Raw genomic sequence first — 16421 nt, 5'->3', positions numbered from 1 at the left:
TCCTCTGCACACAGACACTCTTTCATGCAGTGTCTATGCTCCACGGCATGGGCTACACTGTTACCAATGCACCAATTCAAGGGTTGGACCTTCTCTGACTACAGCCTTTGCACCCAGTGGCTTACTAAGTACTCCCAAAGTGTAGGCATCAGGATTACCAAATTCTGATAAACCAGGTGAGGCTCTAAGGAAGTCTATTCTCAGAACGCTCCTGCAGCCAGGCTTCCCCACCTCTTGTTATAGGTATCATGTTACTGCAGTGAGTGACACTGTAGGAATCCTTTGACTTTCCCCTTAGCTGAGCCCTCACTGTCTCTAAACTGAGACTTCCCTACCAGTGAAACAAAATTTTGGCCATGACCCACTAAACTGATATGACAGTCCAGTTTAAAAACTATTAAGTTAGATCCTGAAATCTCCAGGTTTCTTCACGAATTTTCCTGTCCACCTTCAGCACATTGCCATTATCAGCCCACCTTGTATGTTAACTTAGATCACATTAGCTTGTACTTGAAATTTCTCATTTGAATGACAATCAGCTCTGGGATGTTCTGACAGTGTTCTTGCCCTTAGAATTTTTATGGAGAATAACATCTGCAACTCCATTTCACTTCCACTTCCCTGTATTCAGCCAGCCCAGACATGTCTACAAATTTATAGTGATTTTTAGTTGGAGAGTATCTCAACCAGGATGAGTTTGTAATGTTCAACGGAGTAAGCAGTTACTGAACATGTGCAGCATGCCTACCCCACACAGTAAATATATGCACAGGGGCCATCACTGCGCAGGTGGCTGCTTCTGGGCCATTAGCTGGAAATTATTCAGCAGACATCCATCATGTTGAACAAGCTACTTCTTCACTGCCACTTCATTCCGAGCCTTACCTCCCTGGAATTCTATAATTCTGTATTTCTTTGAAGTGTCCCATCACTTCATAATACACACACATACAGAACAGTCTTAACAGTGGAACGCCCAGAGTAGCATGAGCATGTTTTGGGTGGAACAGAAAAGGGCTCAGAGCACAACAGAACCAAGTAAGCACACCCATTTGCCTTCATAAAATAACACTTTTGCATGGGACAGGTGTAAGGTAGAACTTAATTATGCAGACCCATCTGTGGGTGAAACAAAAGCAACTTGGGGGAAAGCGATCAATGCTATTTACTGAAGCCCCCATGCTGGTTTTATTAGCACTTAATGAAGAATAAAGAATACCAGACTGATTCCTCATCATAGGGAGATTCATAACACAAGTAAGCAACCCCAGATCCTCTGCTACACAGAAAAGGGGCTGGGCATTAGTCTTCTATCCTCAAGCTTGTCTTTTTAGCAAGTATTTGGATGAAGCCACAGATGGTATATTTATCTAATAATGCTGGGAGATGTGGCTGATGTACTGGACAAAATTTATATTCCAAATATAAATTCACACTCAAAATGTACTAGAATACTGGGATGGAACTGAACAGGAGAAAATCTGATAGATATAAAGTGTTCCCACCCTCAGGTTACTAAGTCACCTGTGCAATGAGGGGGGCCCACAAAAACAGGCATGGAGATTTGATAAGCCAACCACTGCACACCACTCCTAGACACATGTACCACCTTAGGGAGGAGACTAGGCATAGCAGCCCTAGAACAAGAAGCTGAATTTGTATTAGTTAGATCACATCTGCCGTATTAAGTACCATTCTTGTATGCCCCACTTTATACAGATCGTTATACACTGAAGGAAATCCAGAGGAAGGCAACCAGGGTACGGGAGTGTATGAAAATACACTGATACAAGGAACAGTTGGAGAAACTGAGGACTTATAGACAGAAGATTAGAAGACAAGACAACCGTCTTCAAATATCTAAAGTCCAGGGGTTGCCAATGGCCCACGATGCTACAATTTGATGATTAAAATGAATACCTGACAGTAATGAATTATAACCCATCAGCTACTCAAATAACCCACGAGCCAATGCTAACAACAAGTATCTAAGCCTTAGATGCTAAAGGTTAACAAATGGAAAGAGGAGTAAAGTTGCTCTGTTTACACACAAGCAAGTTGAAGCTACATCTGTTCAGCTATAGTATAGAAAAGAACCTGCTGATAGTCAATGAGCAAAGAGGGCAGAATTCTACTCAAGAAGTAGATCCTCACAGCTTGTTAAATAATTGTGTACTCATATTCATAGCGCCTAAACTTTTGTTTTCCCTCAAATAATGGTGGAAAATTAACCCTTACTGAATGTCTTATAGGTGCCAAGTAAATGTATTTTACTTAATCTTCCCAAGGACTCAGTGAGATGGGTATTACTTGTCTTATAGATAGGGAAATTAAAGCACAGCAACTCACACAACATGACACAGAGGGCAACCACCAGAGCTGGGATTTGAACCCAGATGTGTCTAAACTCCTTCCACCCCACCACAGCACACAAAATACACACAAGGTGATTGGAGAGGTCCTAGGGCCCCACAGTTCCTCAAGTTGGTCTGTCATGACTCTTTAATGGTTATGTTTTCCTCATCTACCCAATATAGCGGGGCTGTGCTCTAATTCCTCTGGATTAAAAAAGGAAGACTGGGGCCTTTTCTAGAAACCCATTGTTAAAATGACCCTGATCCCTGTGGGGTGAGTCACAGCTGCCCTGTTGAATATGATTCAGTTTAGCTGAATCAGTCCATTTGGTTACCTTGTTCTTCTTCAGAGTCTGTTCACCTGACTATTTGGAAACCAACAAGACCAGTTTCCGGGTCTTCTGGTACAGTTAGGGGAAGGCTTAACACTGTTGACATCTATGAAATCAAAGATCCCACTTAATGGTTTGCCTGATGAAAGGGAGTGTAGGAGGACATATGGCTGTCCTGTTATCACTGTTCTGTGTTAGAAGAGTAAGAACATTCTAAATTACAGTGCATGGTCACAGACAGGCCCTCTATTTTATTCTGAGAGTGTGACTATTTCTAGGTGATTTTTCAGGTTTCAGGTACAGAACACAGAATCTCTCAAGATCTCCAGACTTGCTGTCCATGTTTCCCAGGGTCTGAGAAGGGATTTGGGGGTTCCTGTTCCCAACAGGCCAGGTTCTCCAGCTGACTAATGCTTTCTGCTTGGAGGTAAGGGAACTTCTAGATTTCTTTAGCACATTTAAAAATACAATGTTTGTATATCTGGCTGCTTTCAGACCAGCTGTTTTAGCTGCCCCTCAATGCTGGAATTTTCTGAGATCAGGGACTATGTTCCTTCTGTTCATTCATTCCACAAGTCTTTCCCAAGCATCCATGTGTGCTGTGGGCCCAGGACATCAGTGAAGCAGACAGACAACCTTGCCCTCATCAGGGCTTAACGGCCTGGCTATAGAGACACACATCAAACGAAAATTACACAAAGGATTCACATTCAACAAATAGTCCACATCACTCTATAGTATCCAGCACAGAGCTCGGCACGTGGTGGGTGCTTTTTCACGAATATGTGACTAATGTTTTTATGGAATGTGTAGAAAGACTGACCAGCCAAGTTAATCTTAGCATTGGGAGTACAATGCCTTGGCTTTGAGAGTGAGGGAAAAATGTGACAGTGAAGCAGAATGATCTGGGTTCTAGTTCCTGCTTTTCCACTAATGACTAGAACCTTCTTGGTTGAGTCACTCAATCTTTCTGGGCCTCAGTTTCCTTATTCATAGAATAACATGTAAGTAACCAAGATTCTTTGTTAACAGTGACATGCCTGCCATCAGAAGTGTTCTAATCTAGCCTCACTTACCTTGCCAGAAGACAAGGAATGGCTGGAGCTGAAGACAAGACAAATGCCCTGCGTCTAGGTCAGGGCTGTGGGAGGATGGAGTAGCAGCTGGAAGGGATGGATCCCCTGGGCTAACAGGCTCTCTCTGAACATGGGAAGCATTGCATTTTGCTTCCCACCCACAGACTGTTTAAAAAGAAACACTCATTTGTGGGATATTCTAGGTTACATTTCTAAACAACACATCAAAGGAGAAAGGGAGGTACAGGAATAGTTTTCTTTGTATGTTTTTACAAGTGGAAAAAAACAATTTTCCATCCACTTTGATAGTCAAAAATGGCTTAGAAACTTGAAGGCAGGACATCAGACAGAATTAGCTTGAATGTCCTTGAATACTAGTCTAGAGTGTGATTTAGCACCATGATCTTGGAAACCATGGAGCACAGTCTTTTTTTTCCCCCAGTAAGAAAAAAAATTTAGGAAAAATCCTAATGAATGTAGATCATCTTTAAAAAAACATAACTTAGAAAACAAAAATGAAGCAAGGACACAGCCTGTTGCCTGAGGCTGAAGGACTAGGCCAACATATTGGGTCCTGATAGACTAGGGCCAAATAGTCTTTGGAAATCCATACCTTCATTCATAAAATCACTAATATGCTGCAAAAGATCATTTCATACCCTAAAACCCTGAGGTAAGCAAATGATTGTAGGGTTAGAGACAAAAATCTTCCTGTCTCTGCTGCAAATTTAGACAGCTGAATTCTTCCCCTCGCTTGAACAAATACACAGGGTCTCTGCTACAGTCTCCCTTCTTTCACTGCCTCCAGAACTACTAACTTCTTGCTTATTTGCCCCAAAATATAAGAGACCAAGCGACCAGGCTTTCTTGCAAGACTATTACATCCCTCCAAGCTGCTTCACGCACCACCACTTCTTGGTCCTCTGTGCCTCAGGAACTGAGCCCTGATACTCTGGCCCAAGGAAGGCATCATTTCCACTGGAGCCCCTTCGGAAAGAAGGCCCTTACCAAACAGCATCTCTGTGGCCATTTGCCAAATCACTGGTCTTGGTCTAATTTTAGATGATTCCATTCAACCATTATAAATAGGAGCCAATCATAGCCACTAAGGTCTCAGGAAACTATCCCAGCCTCAGCGCCCTGAGGTCCAGCCTCCCACGAGGCAGAGCCACCCAAGCCGCCCAGTGGGACATCTCTAGAGGACGGGAGACCCAGACCCTCTCACCCTTCAACTTTGCTCCTTCTGCTAAACTCTCACGACAGGAGAGGTCTGGCTGATCACCTGGTCTTTTGTCCCCTCAGATGACATCTCCACACTATGACATAGCTCCTCCAGCCCTGCTCTTTCCACTTTGGCTGGCACAAAGAAACAACCGGTTCCTGAGGCTGGGCTCCACAGTGGGAGAAATTCCTCTGAGGGTAACTCTCCAGGGGTGGTTAAGTCAACAAGAAGTCTTGGGGGAAGGAAGGTTGGGACACTGTCCTACCTTGTCACTGTCCACTGTATTCTGAGAGGTCCTAGAGGCGATAGAGATGGTGTCTGGCTGGCTGCTTCCATCCCCCTGGCTGTCAACATCCTCCACTCCATCCCTGCAGGAAGAAGAGAAAAAAAAAACAGGGGTGGGGGTGGGGGGAACCACTGTGGGTTTAGAGCACACTAGGATTTCCAGCTGTGCTGGCAGAGCAGAGTCTCAGCACTTTCGAACAGGGATTTGTCTAAAATTATCCCACTAAAAGGAGCAGCCCTATGTGATTTTCGAAGATGTCACCTTTGCACTTAAGCACACAATCCCTGTGCTGATAACTGAACACAGAATGATCCCCCCACACCATAACTCCTCTGACCCATGGTATAGAGGAGGTAGTTATTTATTTATTTATTACTGGGAATGGGTCTATAATAGGCAGTAGGAAGAGGTATATCCTACTTAGAACCAAGGCTTCTATCCAGCTGACTGGGTGATCTCTGACAACCCCAGAGTTTAAAGTGTTCAAATAGTTTTTCTGCATGCTGTAAGAGGATGGGGGTTAGTTTATAGCTGGCTTATAAAGAAAACAGAGCTGATAAGATATTTTGACTTGTATTTCTTCTGCTTAAGAAAACGATGTGAGATATTCCTCCAGAGAAGATAATCTTTGGGGAGTTCCTGATGCTGGATGCTCAACTCCTGTGTATGGAGGAAGAGATTATTTCCTTCAACTTGGTGGGTCCTGTTGATCTCATGCCTATTTATGATGACTTCTTATCAACACAAAGGCATCATCTCAAAGATCACAGATTCCACAGTAGCTTTTTGAGTCAGCTTGCTCCTGAGCATCCGGTAAGGTAATCTCTTGAGTGTACTCCCGGCATATGCCCTTCCTGGGCCACTGGACCATTTAGCTGTCCCACTTACATATCCCTTCAATTCTCCAGCTTAAGAATTATGTCTCAGTCCTGCACTGAATGCATAGCCAGGGCAAAGGGGATTAGATGCCTGGGAACTGGTGAGGCTGGGTGGTCAGTGTCAGGAAAAACTGAAGGAGGTGTGGGCCAGGGACATGGACATGGAAAAATTAGCACAAAAATTGACAGTTCTTCCCAGCTTATGAAGGTTACTCCCCTGATGCTACTTATGGAGAAGTAATGGCATCAGGAAATTGCTGCATAAGGATGACACCACATGGACAAAATTCCCCATATACTGAAGCCGCCTCACAGAGTCTAGACAATTATGATCTGGTGTACATGGACGTTAGTGTGCATGCGGGTACAGTATCTTCTAGTCATCAAAAAGTGCCTTCTCCTGCTCAGAACACTTCTAGGTCAACTGCTTTCTCACTGCCACTTACGGGCTGGGAAATGCCAACTTATTTTAATAATGTAAGCCACACATTCATAGGAAGGAAATTCTGATGTAAAATGAAATTACGTGATGCATTTCAAGACCAGTAATAAAGGACTTGTAGATCATCTGCTGTTTTAGATATCTGGGCCGTTGCTCCCTGCCATGTGCACAGAGTTGAGAGTTGGCTGTACTTTGTGCTTCCCACCATTCTGGCCCATCGTGGGCCCTTCTGGTCCATTGCAGATGAAGCCAGTTCTGAGGGAGGTGGGGAGCCCATCCAGGAGTGTGGGTAGTGTTCTCCAAGCCAATTCACTCCTCCGTAAACTCTGTCCCCATATCTTGGGAGCCAAGCTAATGAAATTACAGACAGCCTGACTGTTCTCTGCAGAATCTGCCAAGGCTTTTCACCCTCCTATTTCAGGACAATGACAGAGAAAAGGTGGGAGGCATTTCCAAGATATGTCCACCTCATGTTCTATAGATGCTCAAACTCTGCTACGTAGGAAAAAGGGGCACTTTCACAGGGAAACTTGAGCCAATCTCACCTGAATATCCTTTCCTGCATGCTCCTGGACATTGAGTTCATAACACTTCCACTCTACCTTCTATATTAAAGTAGAGGCTTCCTACAGCAGGGTCTGCCTCTAGTGCTAAAGTAAGTCTATTCCATCCCTGGATCCTGGATGCAGGTAACTGAAATGCAAACAATTCCTCCTCCAACACATTCATAATTTGTCCTTCCAGCACTGAGAGGTGACTTTATTCTGGCCATGCAGGTTTGGGGGCTTCTGTCCTGTGGTGGTATCTCTCCCTACCTTAGTCACACCCTTCTTTGGGCTACCACCTCCCTTTGTACTAATGCTACTATCCACAGGTCCTCAGTTAATGCATCCTTGTTGGCACCGAAAGGTCAACTAAATCCTTGTGATTTACCCTGTTCATGAATAGGGGAGGAAAGGAGAGCCTGTTGCCGTCAATGACTATCACCCCAGAACTCTGTTTTGTTTTGTTTTGTTTCAAAGTTAACATGATGGTTTTGAATGCTTTCTTTTGAAGTGCCCTCTAAAAGAGTCATTGTGAGTGACTGTCACATGGAGACTTGTGAAAGGAACACCCAGGAAGTCTTCCACCAGTGTAGGGCAACTGGGATTCAGGAGGGCCCAGAGAGAGAAAGATACAAAAAAATCAGTCCCTCTGCTTATCTCAGATAAATGAAGGTGAGGACTCGAGGGTTACAGAAGAGCTGCAGTGATAACCCCATCATACTATCCCCTACCCATTACAGTATGCAAAACTCATTTACTGTCTTACTCATTTACAGTCCACTTAGGCCCCCCTCCCTCCCAAAGCCTTCCCTGGACACTCCTCTCAAGTGCTCATCTAAAGTCCCCTCTGAATGAATTTTTACAGCATTTACTGTCCCCATCAGCAGCACTGGTTCTTCTAGTCTAACCATTCTGCATGGGAGATACAACTGTTAGATGGTTCTCGAGGGAAGGGACTCATCATGCATCTTCCCCTTCTCTTCTCAGAGCACCCAGCAGAGTGTCTATGAAATAAGAGGTGCCCAGTGAAGCCCTGCTGAATTCAATTGACAGTTACTGGTGAGATGCTTAAAGAGAAGATTGCTCATCTTAGACGGGACTTCACAGAGAATGGTCCCAACTGCACAGCACACCCCTTCTGTGGAAGCAGAGGGCGACCCCACTCCCGCTCCCGGAGCATGTGAGGCAGTGCTGAGAGGAGAGACGCTGGTTACCTCTTACTATTGTTCCTCTGTTTGGCTGGTGTTTTGGGGAGTTGAATTGGCTCCTTTAAAGCTCCTTTCAGGTGAATGATCCTCTCTTGAATCACCTCTCGAATGTTCTTGATCCACTCCTGCTTGGTTTCTATGTTGGAGGCCTGGAGTGCCACAGAGAGAAACAGTAAACACCCCATCTTTCTTTGTTCTCAATCCTCCTCCTGCAGGCTTAACCCACTACTTTTAAGGACACCAAATGTTTGAGGAATTCATTTCTATTTTACACATATGACTCTTCAATTCTTCTGCAACTCCTAGAATGGGGCTATAACCTCAAGACTCAATGGACACTTGTACGGGGGTGATTTTCAAAGTATTTAATACTCCACATGGCACTGACCAATACTGACATCTGTCCTGGTGTGGGAGCATATGTGGAGGTCCCCCGCCAGGCCAGGGATGAACACATCAGTTACCAGATGCTGGGAGTTCTGGGGAACACTGGAGATGTAGCAAGGGGCGTTTGAAGGCAGTGGCTCTTCACCAAGTGGTATGGATCCATATCAGCACATTCAACTCCTAGCATGGCTACATAGGCTTATGCTGACTGAAAGTCAATGCTGGGTTTTTAGCCTGGTAAACATGTTAATTGAAGGCACTTCTACCATCTCATAAGTATCCCATTTGTCTTTGTGGAATTTTTTTCAGGTAATTCTGTCTGATGGCAGGTGGCGGCTAGGCAGGCAATTCCTAGTGAACAAGTGTGAAGCATTTGTCAGGGTTGGACCATCTTTTCCTTGGTGATAGCCACCCACTGATAAGCAACTGACTGGTGGGTGCCCCATCCGCAGGACCCCTTCTTGGTTAGATGTACGCTACCACGAGCATATTCCCAGGCTGTGTGCGCTCTGGAAAGTTAGAACAACTCCTTAAGGCCCTCATTTGGAGAAAGGCCCTTTCTTAGTACTCCTTTCAATCAACATAATTCCCATGCTAGTGTGATTTATGAGAGCTTCTGGAATGTAAGTTTCCAGAGGACAAGGTCCATCTCTCATTTGTAGTTACAAGCAGCACTGAGCAGAATACCTTCTATGTAGGTGTTCAGGAAAAAGTATTGAACGAACATGGATCAAATCAAGGTACCTTTTGTCAAATGGTCAGTTGTCCTTGCCCTTGAAGGGGACACGTGGACAGAACATATCTAAGTGGGCCCTGCTGAGGAAGCACAGCAGCTACTCCCTGCATCCCTCCCTCTTCATGCGCTTGAGGGGATCGACTTAGGGGACCACGGATCTTTGAGATTTCAAGTCTACGTCCATGATAGAACTTGCTTTTGGATACCCATGTGATACTGCCCTTCCCAGTGGAGTCTCCAGGCCCCACCTTTCAGGAATCATGTGCCCCAGCCCCCTGCCTTCCTCCTGCCACCCTCAACCCTCACCACTGCACCCAGCCCCAGTGGAGAGCAATACTTACTTTCAGCACTGTTTTATTGTCTGAGGAAGGGGTGCGCCCAGACCACAAGGCGAATTTGCAGGGATCACCTTCTACGTGCTCCGTCACACCCAGCTCTGAGGTCTGTAGACAGGAAATGCCTGTGAGAGGCGGGGAAGGGGAGGGCAGTGGGAAACTTAGGGCTGGGGTGGGAAGGGAAAGGTGACAAAGAGGAGAGGACCGAGGGAGGGGCTTCTGTCAATCAAACTTCAACAGACTGGAAGCTTTGTTCCTCTACCCAGGCTGAAAGGATCTACAAGCACCTGCCTGATTAGCAGGTTGCAGGGAGGGAAGGTGAAGAGGGAGGCGCTAAAAGCAGACATCAAGAAGAACGATGGACTCTAAAATGCAGAAGTGGGAGTCGAGGGGGCAGCTTTCCAAATAGGAGGCATTTTCATTTGTCCAGGATGGTTTTGGTGTGGCACCAGGGGAGAGATGAGCTGAGTGTTCAAGAGCCCTTCCTGCCCAAAGGCTCTATGACAACAGGGAGACTTGTCTTGCCCCACCTGCCCCACCTACCAGTAGCTTGTTCTTGTAAACATATTTCGTGTGTCCTGAAGAGTCTTTGATCTCCTTGCTAAAAACCAAGGAGATCTCAAAGAGGAACAAGTGCCGCTCTCGCCCCTTCCGGATCAGTGACTTTGGGTCCCACACTTGAAAGGCATCCTGGAGAATCAGCTCCCCCTGCACATCCAGGTTCTCGTCGAACCCTGAAAGATACCCGTTTCCACCCTGTGGAGTTTCTGTAGCACCCCATCTGGGTGCCATGGTCCACTCCCCTCTTGGAAAGGTCTCCCTGACTGTGAGCATTCCGTTCCCACATCACTTTCTCTGATTCCTGACACTCCTAAATACTTGAGTAGATAGCTCTAGGGAACTGTAATCAGATCTCCCTTTCTGCACCGGTCTCCTACACATAACCAGTATCAGTGGTGTCTTCTCAAAAGCCTGGGACCTCCTGCAAGGGCAAACCCCGTATCACCTTCTTCCTCTACAGCTCCCCACAGACTTGGGCTCCGAGCTCTGACTGGGGTTGAGGACTGTCTGCTGGAGTGCCCTCGACTCCACTTTATTTGTCATTGCTGTATTTCTTACAGTCCATTCCCAGGACTCTTCCCTTTGATGGCTCCTGTCCAATGTGGTGCACAAGCCTTTAACAGCTATATTTATTCCACTTTAAATTTCAACAGGGGTTCTGAAACTTAGTGTGCTTGAGAATCACCTGCAGAGCTTGTCAAAACACAGATTCCTGCCCACTCCTGCCCCTAGAATACTGGGATTCGGCAGCTGTGGGGTGGAGCCCAGGAATTTGCTCTTTTGACAAGCTCCCAGGTGTTGCTGCTACTGTTCCACATACTTGGAGTAACTGGATCCAGAATACAGGTCAGGGACAGGCTGGAGGAGAAGGGTGCTAACAGACGAGGACACCCAGGGCTGGGGATGGGGATGGAGTGCAAACAGAAAAGGGGGCAGAGAACTGTGGCAACAGGAATATGTTCAGATGGTTAGTGCTCAGTCTGGAGAAGGTAACCAGGGCTCCGCTATATGAAGAATTATAGCTTCCTATATTCAGAGTGGCCCAGGAAGTAGTGAGACCAGACCAAGATTAGAGGTGGGGGAAGTGGGAGGGAAGGTGATGGTGAGAGATGGAGTCCAGAGGAGAAAAAACAGCCTACGGCTCTGCATATTTACAACAGAGTACACTGATCCCCCTTAACATCTGTTTTCCAGGCCAGACTGGAATGTGGAGTCTGAACTCATCCGACAACTTCCGCCCCAGTGCAACTGCTCTGCTCCTCTGTTCTGTGGTGTTAAGGGCATTTTATTGGAGTCTCACTCTACCAGGTTTCTGGGCCCCAAGACCATGGTTCCAGTGGACTAAATGTACATTGGTGAAGTCCTATCAGGTCTGTCTGGCTGGACTTTTCTCACCTGCTAGGAAGGCCGTAAGGATGGTTGCTCACCAATGTGAACATACCCAATGCCACTGAACTGTGTGCTTAAAAATAGTTAGAATGGTAAATTTTATGTTATGTATATTTTATTACAATAGAAGAAAAAGAAGAACATAAGGCTGGAGACCTTGGATGTATGTCCACATGCATGCAGGACTTCTACTCATTCTGATGACAAATGCGATGCAGATGCTATTGCAGATGAACAGGACTGCTGTGGGTCAGGGTCCTGGCACATTTATAGTAAGGATGATGGCCTGTCCTGGACTACTTCCCATGCAGTGAGTTATCCACACATCCAAAACAGCTGAGGTCTGATTCTACCTGGAGGCAGGTATTGATCGAGTTGGCCCCTGTGGAGCTCCTCTCACACCTCCTGAGAACCTATGTAGCAACTTGCCATTTCTCCTCTCTTCCAGCCTTGCCCATTGCCTGACGTCATGCCACTTCCTTCCCACAACACAAGCTCCCTAGTCTTAGGAAAGCAGGAGGCCCCCCAGGGAGGCTGGGAAGACAGCTACCTTCCAGCATGCTGACATGCATGGCATCATTGGCTTTCTTTGGGACACTGAGCATCACCTCCAGGCCATCCTTGAGCTCTCCCTTCCCTTCTTCGCAGCAAGTTAAAAGTTCCTGGGGAAAAAGTCCAGACACAATTAGAGCCATTTGCCCCAGCTTTCCCACCCTCCCACCACCTAACCCATCAAGGTGATTACAGACCAACTTCGTTCTCTGGAATGGTTTCCTCTAAGCTATAAGAAAAGTGGGGTGGGATGGAGAGTTATCTCCAAAGGATTCTACCACTATATTTTTTCCCTAGACTTAGCAACAGACATCTACTTCTGGCACCACATTTATTTATGTACCTCTTCTCCCTAAATGCTGACTTCCCACCATACTGGGAGCAACCCGGGCTCATAGACATTATAGGTTTATAGCATTTCAGAGTTATAACATATTTTTAGATCATATAAATCAGGAGTTCATACCTTGGGACAAGTATATGGGATTCTGGACTAGTTCTTTTTAAATCTTAAATCTAGAATCTACCCACCATGCCAACCCTATCTCCCCCATGACGTCCACCACGCTGAGGCTTCTCAGAGCATGCCCTCTCTTACTTCCTCATTGAAGACTAGGTCACTATTATCTCCATAAAGACATATAGTATCTGGTTGATGGAGAAAAAATAATCTTCAACTATCTTAAAAGTTCTAAGGGCCATTTGGAGTGATTTTGCCCAAACCAGAGGAATATTGGCATTCATTTTTCCTATGAGGGTTATTGTATTTTGTTCATTTTGACACTGGGAACAAAACAGTTAAGCAACAGATCTGCAATCCATACCCTCTCCTTCTGTAGGGGCTGGTGAAGGCAGAGGATGGGTGGATGGGGTAGAGATGCACTTCCAGGAAAGAAAGAAGTTGACCAGATCAAACCCTGTAAACATGTCAGACTTCCTGGCTAATGGTAGTACCTAGCAGGAGAGTCCTTATCTATGGAATGCTTTTAGTAGGATATATCTGGTTTGTCTAGGACTTCTTACAGTAAACAAACCTGGAATCTATGGCTTTAGGGGCATGGCTCCCTGTAAGATATCACATATGCTATGCAACTATCTAAGTAAATAGTATGTTTCATAAACAAAATGGCTCTCTTCAGGGTAAATGATATTATACAAGATATACCATTTAGAAAGTCTGTGTGTTAGTCTGGGCCACAGCATATCCTGATGCTCCAAGAAAGGGCTTAGAGCTGTTGATGGTTCTGGACTTCTCTCTGCATTATCTCTTCCTTGGGATTATTTGTATCCTTGAAATTATTAGTAAAAGCTTTATACTTGGTAAGATATCTGATTAGTGAGCATCTGACACGAAAGTCCAATCCTTTGTGTCATCTTGGATACAATCCCATATGAAGAAGGGAGCTTTGAGTGCCCAAAGGAGAGGTGAACTGCCTCGAGCATGTTGGGGAGGCAGAAGTGATCAGTTCTCAGCTCGGTCCTTGGTTCCAGTCGGTATAATGGCATCACTGTTCAGAAAGTTGCACTTACTTCTGCCAACCTGAAGTTCTCTGACTCTCCCCAACCCTTTCCTAATTTTAACTCTCCTGACCTTGTTTCCCATACATCCTCAAAGGAATTTCCAGGCAGAAGCACAAGAGACAAATAAGAAATATATGCTTCAGTGTGCAATAGAAAATTCCAAATGGTTTAACCCCCCAAAGCAGTGTGGCAAGTCCATCAATCAACCACCAAAGCCCATAAATTCTCCTTGGATCCTTGCTATACTTGTTATTAAAGAGAAAGCTCCAATTTAATTTAGACTTCAAAGGACATCTGTAGCAGATTTACATGGAGAATATTGAACACTAACTGACAGATAGTTTTGACTTTCATGCAACACCCAAAGTGAGGAATCCCAGAGGATACTGATAATTAAATATCAGTTTATTTGGAATAAAACTGTCTTTAATGAGAAAATAAATCCCATATTGTTTATTTATAGTAAGAGCTCAGCAAACTGAGCTTTTACTCCGCAGTACTCTGCTACCAATGCATTTATAAGAGGTCAAAATTACCTTGGTAAATCTTTTTTACAGATTTTCCACAAATTCCCACTACTTCATTTTTTTTTTTTCCCTTCTCAGTTACCTGCACAGTCATCTCTTCCTAAAACATCCAGTTACAAAGTGAAGGGCCCAGAGCCCACCCACCCATCACCTAAAGCAAAACACAGGGCAGCCTGTCCATCCTCCACTTTCCTCTCTTATCTGTGTCACATAATTATCCGGGGAACTTCAGCCCTGTGGGATTAAAAGGGAGAGCTGAAAAGCTATATTTCTCTTAGAACTGGATCTTACGTTTTAAAAAAATTTTTTAATTGTTTATTTATATTTTGAAGGAAAGAGACAGAGCACGAGTGGGGAGGGGCAGAGAGGGAAACACAGAATCTGAAGCAGGCTCCAGGCTCTGAGCTGTCAGCACAAAGCCGGACATGGGGCTCAAAGTCATGAGGCAGGCAAGCCGTGAGATCATGACCTAAGCCGAAGCCAGACGCTTAACCGCTTAACTGACTGAGCCACCCAGGAGCCCTGAACTGGATCTTACTCGATTTAAGGCATTGGCAAGTGTGGATGGGCAAGTTTCTGTTTTGTTTTGTTTTACTTTTTAATTCACAACCCCACCAATTCCTGAAAAGCTTTGAGATGCTTAAATTTAATAACCACAAACATGAATTTTAAAAAATCCTCTGGTACAAGAAAAATCATTTTAAAGGGCCAAGCGTTAAATGGGATAGGGAAGGAGAGGATCATTACACACAGAAATCTGGGCTAAGGAGAAACCAGTAACAGTAGTCGTAACAGGACTCAATGCTAATTGTCTGATAGTCAAAGGCAAAGAAGGAGCTAAAAGCTCTTGTGATTTAAAGGTAGAGAGTACACCAATTATTTATGAGAGAACCCCCACACCCTACTCTCTGAGATCTTATGAGAATTTCTGTGAGTCTTTATATAAAGAACTTTAAAAAACAAAGATGACATCTTCAAAAGCAATTCTGCCAAAACAGCCAAGATGTTCTGCACATTGTTACTTCTCACATGAGTTCTCAACAAAGGCCAAGGGCATGATGCTGTGTTGTAACTCTCTAAGCCATTTCTGCAGGGCTGGATGACTTGAGTGCCTGGAAGCAGAAGCCCAAAATGTCTCTTCTTGGAGACGAGGAAAGAGAAGGTTTGAAGGCGGAGGCAGGAGGGAAAGGGTGGTTCTAGTCCCTGACCTGACCCTCACTGGGGAAGAGGTCCAGGGCATGGGCTCATGGGGCCCCATGGGGGCTCATGCTCTTCTCATCATGGAATCACATGTGCTAAGCAGGGAGACCCTAGTGGCTGTCCGTGGGCACCTCCAGTGTGACCAGAAACCTAGACGTGAAACTAGACTGGTTTTCAGGTTTAGTGAAGCTAGAATATGTGGGATTCTGCAAGCATCTCTAAACATGAGTTGAATTTCAGCAGATTTTCTCTGGAGCTATACCACTTACAACACGCCTCTCACTATCCCTTTATCCTTTGCATTTGAGGAGCAACCAGCCAAATATTCAAATCAGGGAAAACTCTACCTTTACACCTTGAGAATTAATATACATAGGGGTTATATAACTGCTTATAATATCGATTTCCCAGGCTTTCTGTGGGGGAAATGTCACATCTTCAGACTGTTGGTGTATCCTTCTCTGAAGAAGCAGCCCACATTACTTACTATTTTACATAATTTGATTATTCGAATTTCAAAGCAAATATTTTGGAGAAAATCCAAATCTGTTTGCTTGGCTCCAAAAGAACCCCTACCTAACATATGGGATCCTCCAGACACAAGAGCGTCATTGTGTTTTAATACGCACTCTTCGAGTGTTTTCTCTCAAAAACCTCATAGTCTTGATAAACACAGAGATTAAGGCAATGGTAGATGCCACCCTGGGCCTCCACTGTCTATGTTGACTGGCAGTGTCCCCTTGACCCCTGACAGTAGGAGGGACCACCAGGAGGAATCTGTCCCAGGAGGAAGAGCAAGTGAGGCCCTAAGTGTCAGCCATAACTGCTCCAAACTGTGCAGTGGTGGGCAGGTATGAAAGCAGTCAAAAC

General features: G+C 45.1%; 1 protein-coding gene across 7 annotated transcripts in view; it reads right to left on the bottom strand.

Annotated features, from left to right (window-relative positions):
• KALRN (kalirin RhoGEF kinase) overlaps positions 1–16421 on the bottom strand; it is a 669312-nt gene that overhangs the window by 208343 nt on the left and 444548 nt on the right. For all 7 annotated transcript variants that reach the window (XM_053903452.1, XM_053903454.1, XM_053903456.1 and 4 more), the window contains exons 29-33: positions 12302–12413; positions 10345–10535; positions 9808–9909; positions 8350–8492; positions 5250–5352 (exon numbers count right to left, since the gene is read on the bottom strand). In XM_053903452.1, coding sequence (XP_053759427.1) covers positions 5250–5352; positions 8350–8492; positions 9808–9909; positions 10345–10535; positions 12302–12413 — 651 coding nt within the window. The remainder of the gene's footprint in view (positions 1–5249; positions 5353–8349; positions 8493–9807; positions 9910–10344; positions 10536–12301; positions 12414–16421) is intronic.

The sequence above is a fragment of the Panthera pardus genome, unplaced genomic scaffold, assembly GCF_024362965.1.
Source record: "Panthera pardus isolate Hobbes unplaced genomic scaffold, ASM2436296v1 HiC_scaffold_16, whole genome shotgun sequence".
Classification (NCBI taxonomy): domain Eukaryota; kingdom Metazoa; phylum Chordata; class Mammalia; order Carnivora; family Felidae; genus Panthera; species Panthera pardus.
The sequence above is the reverse complement of the archived record's forward strand: the minus strand, read 5'-3'. Positions and strand labels throughout refer to the sequence as shown.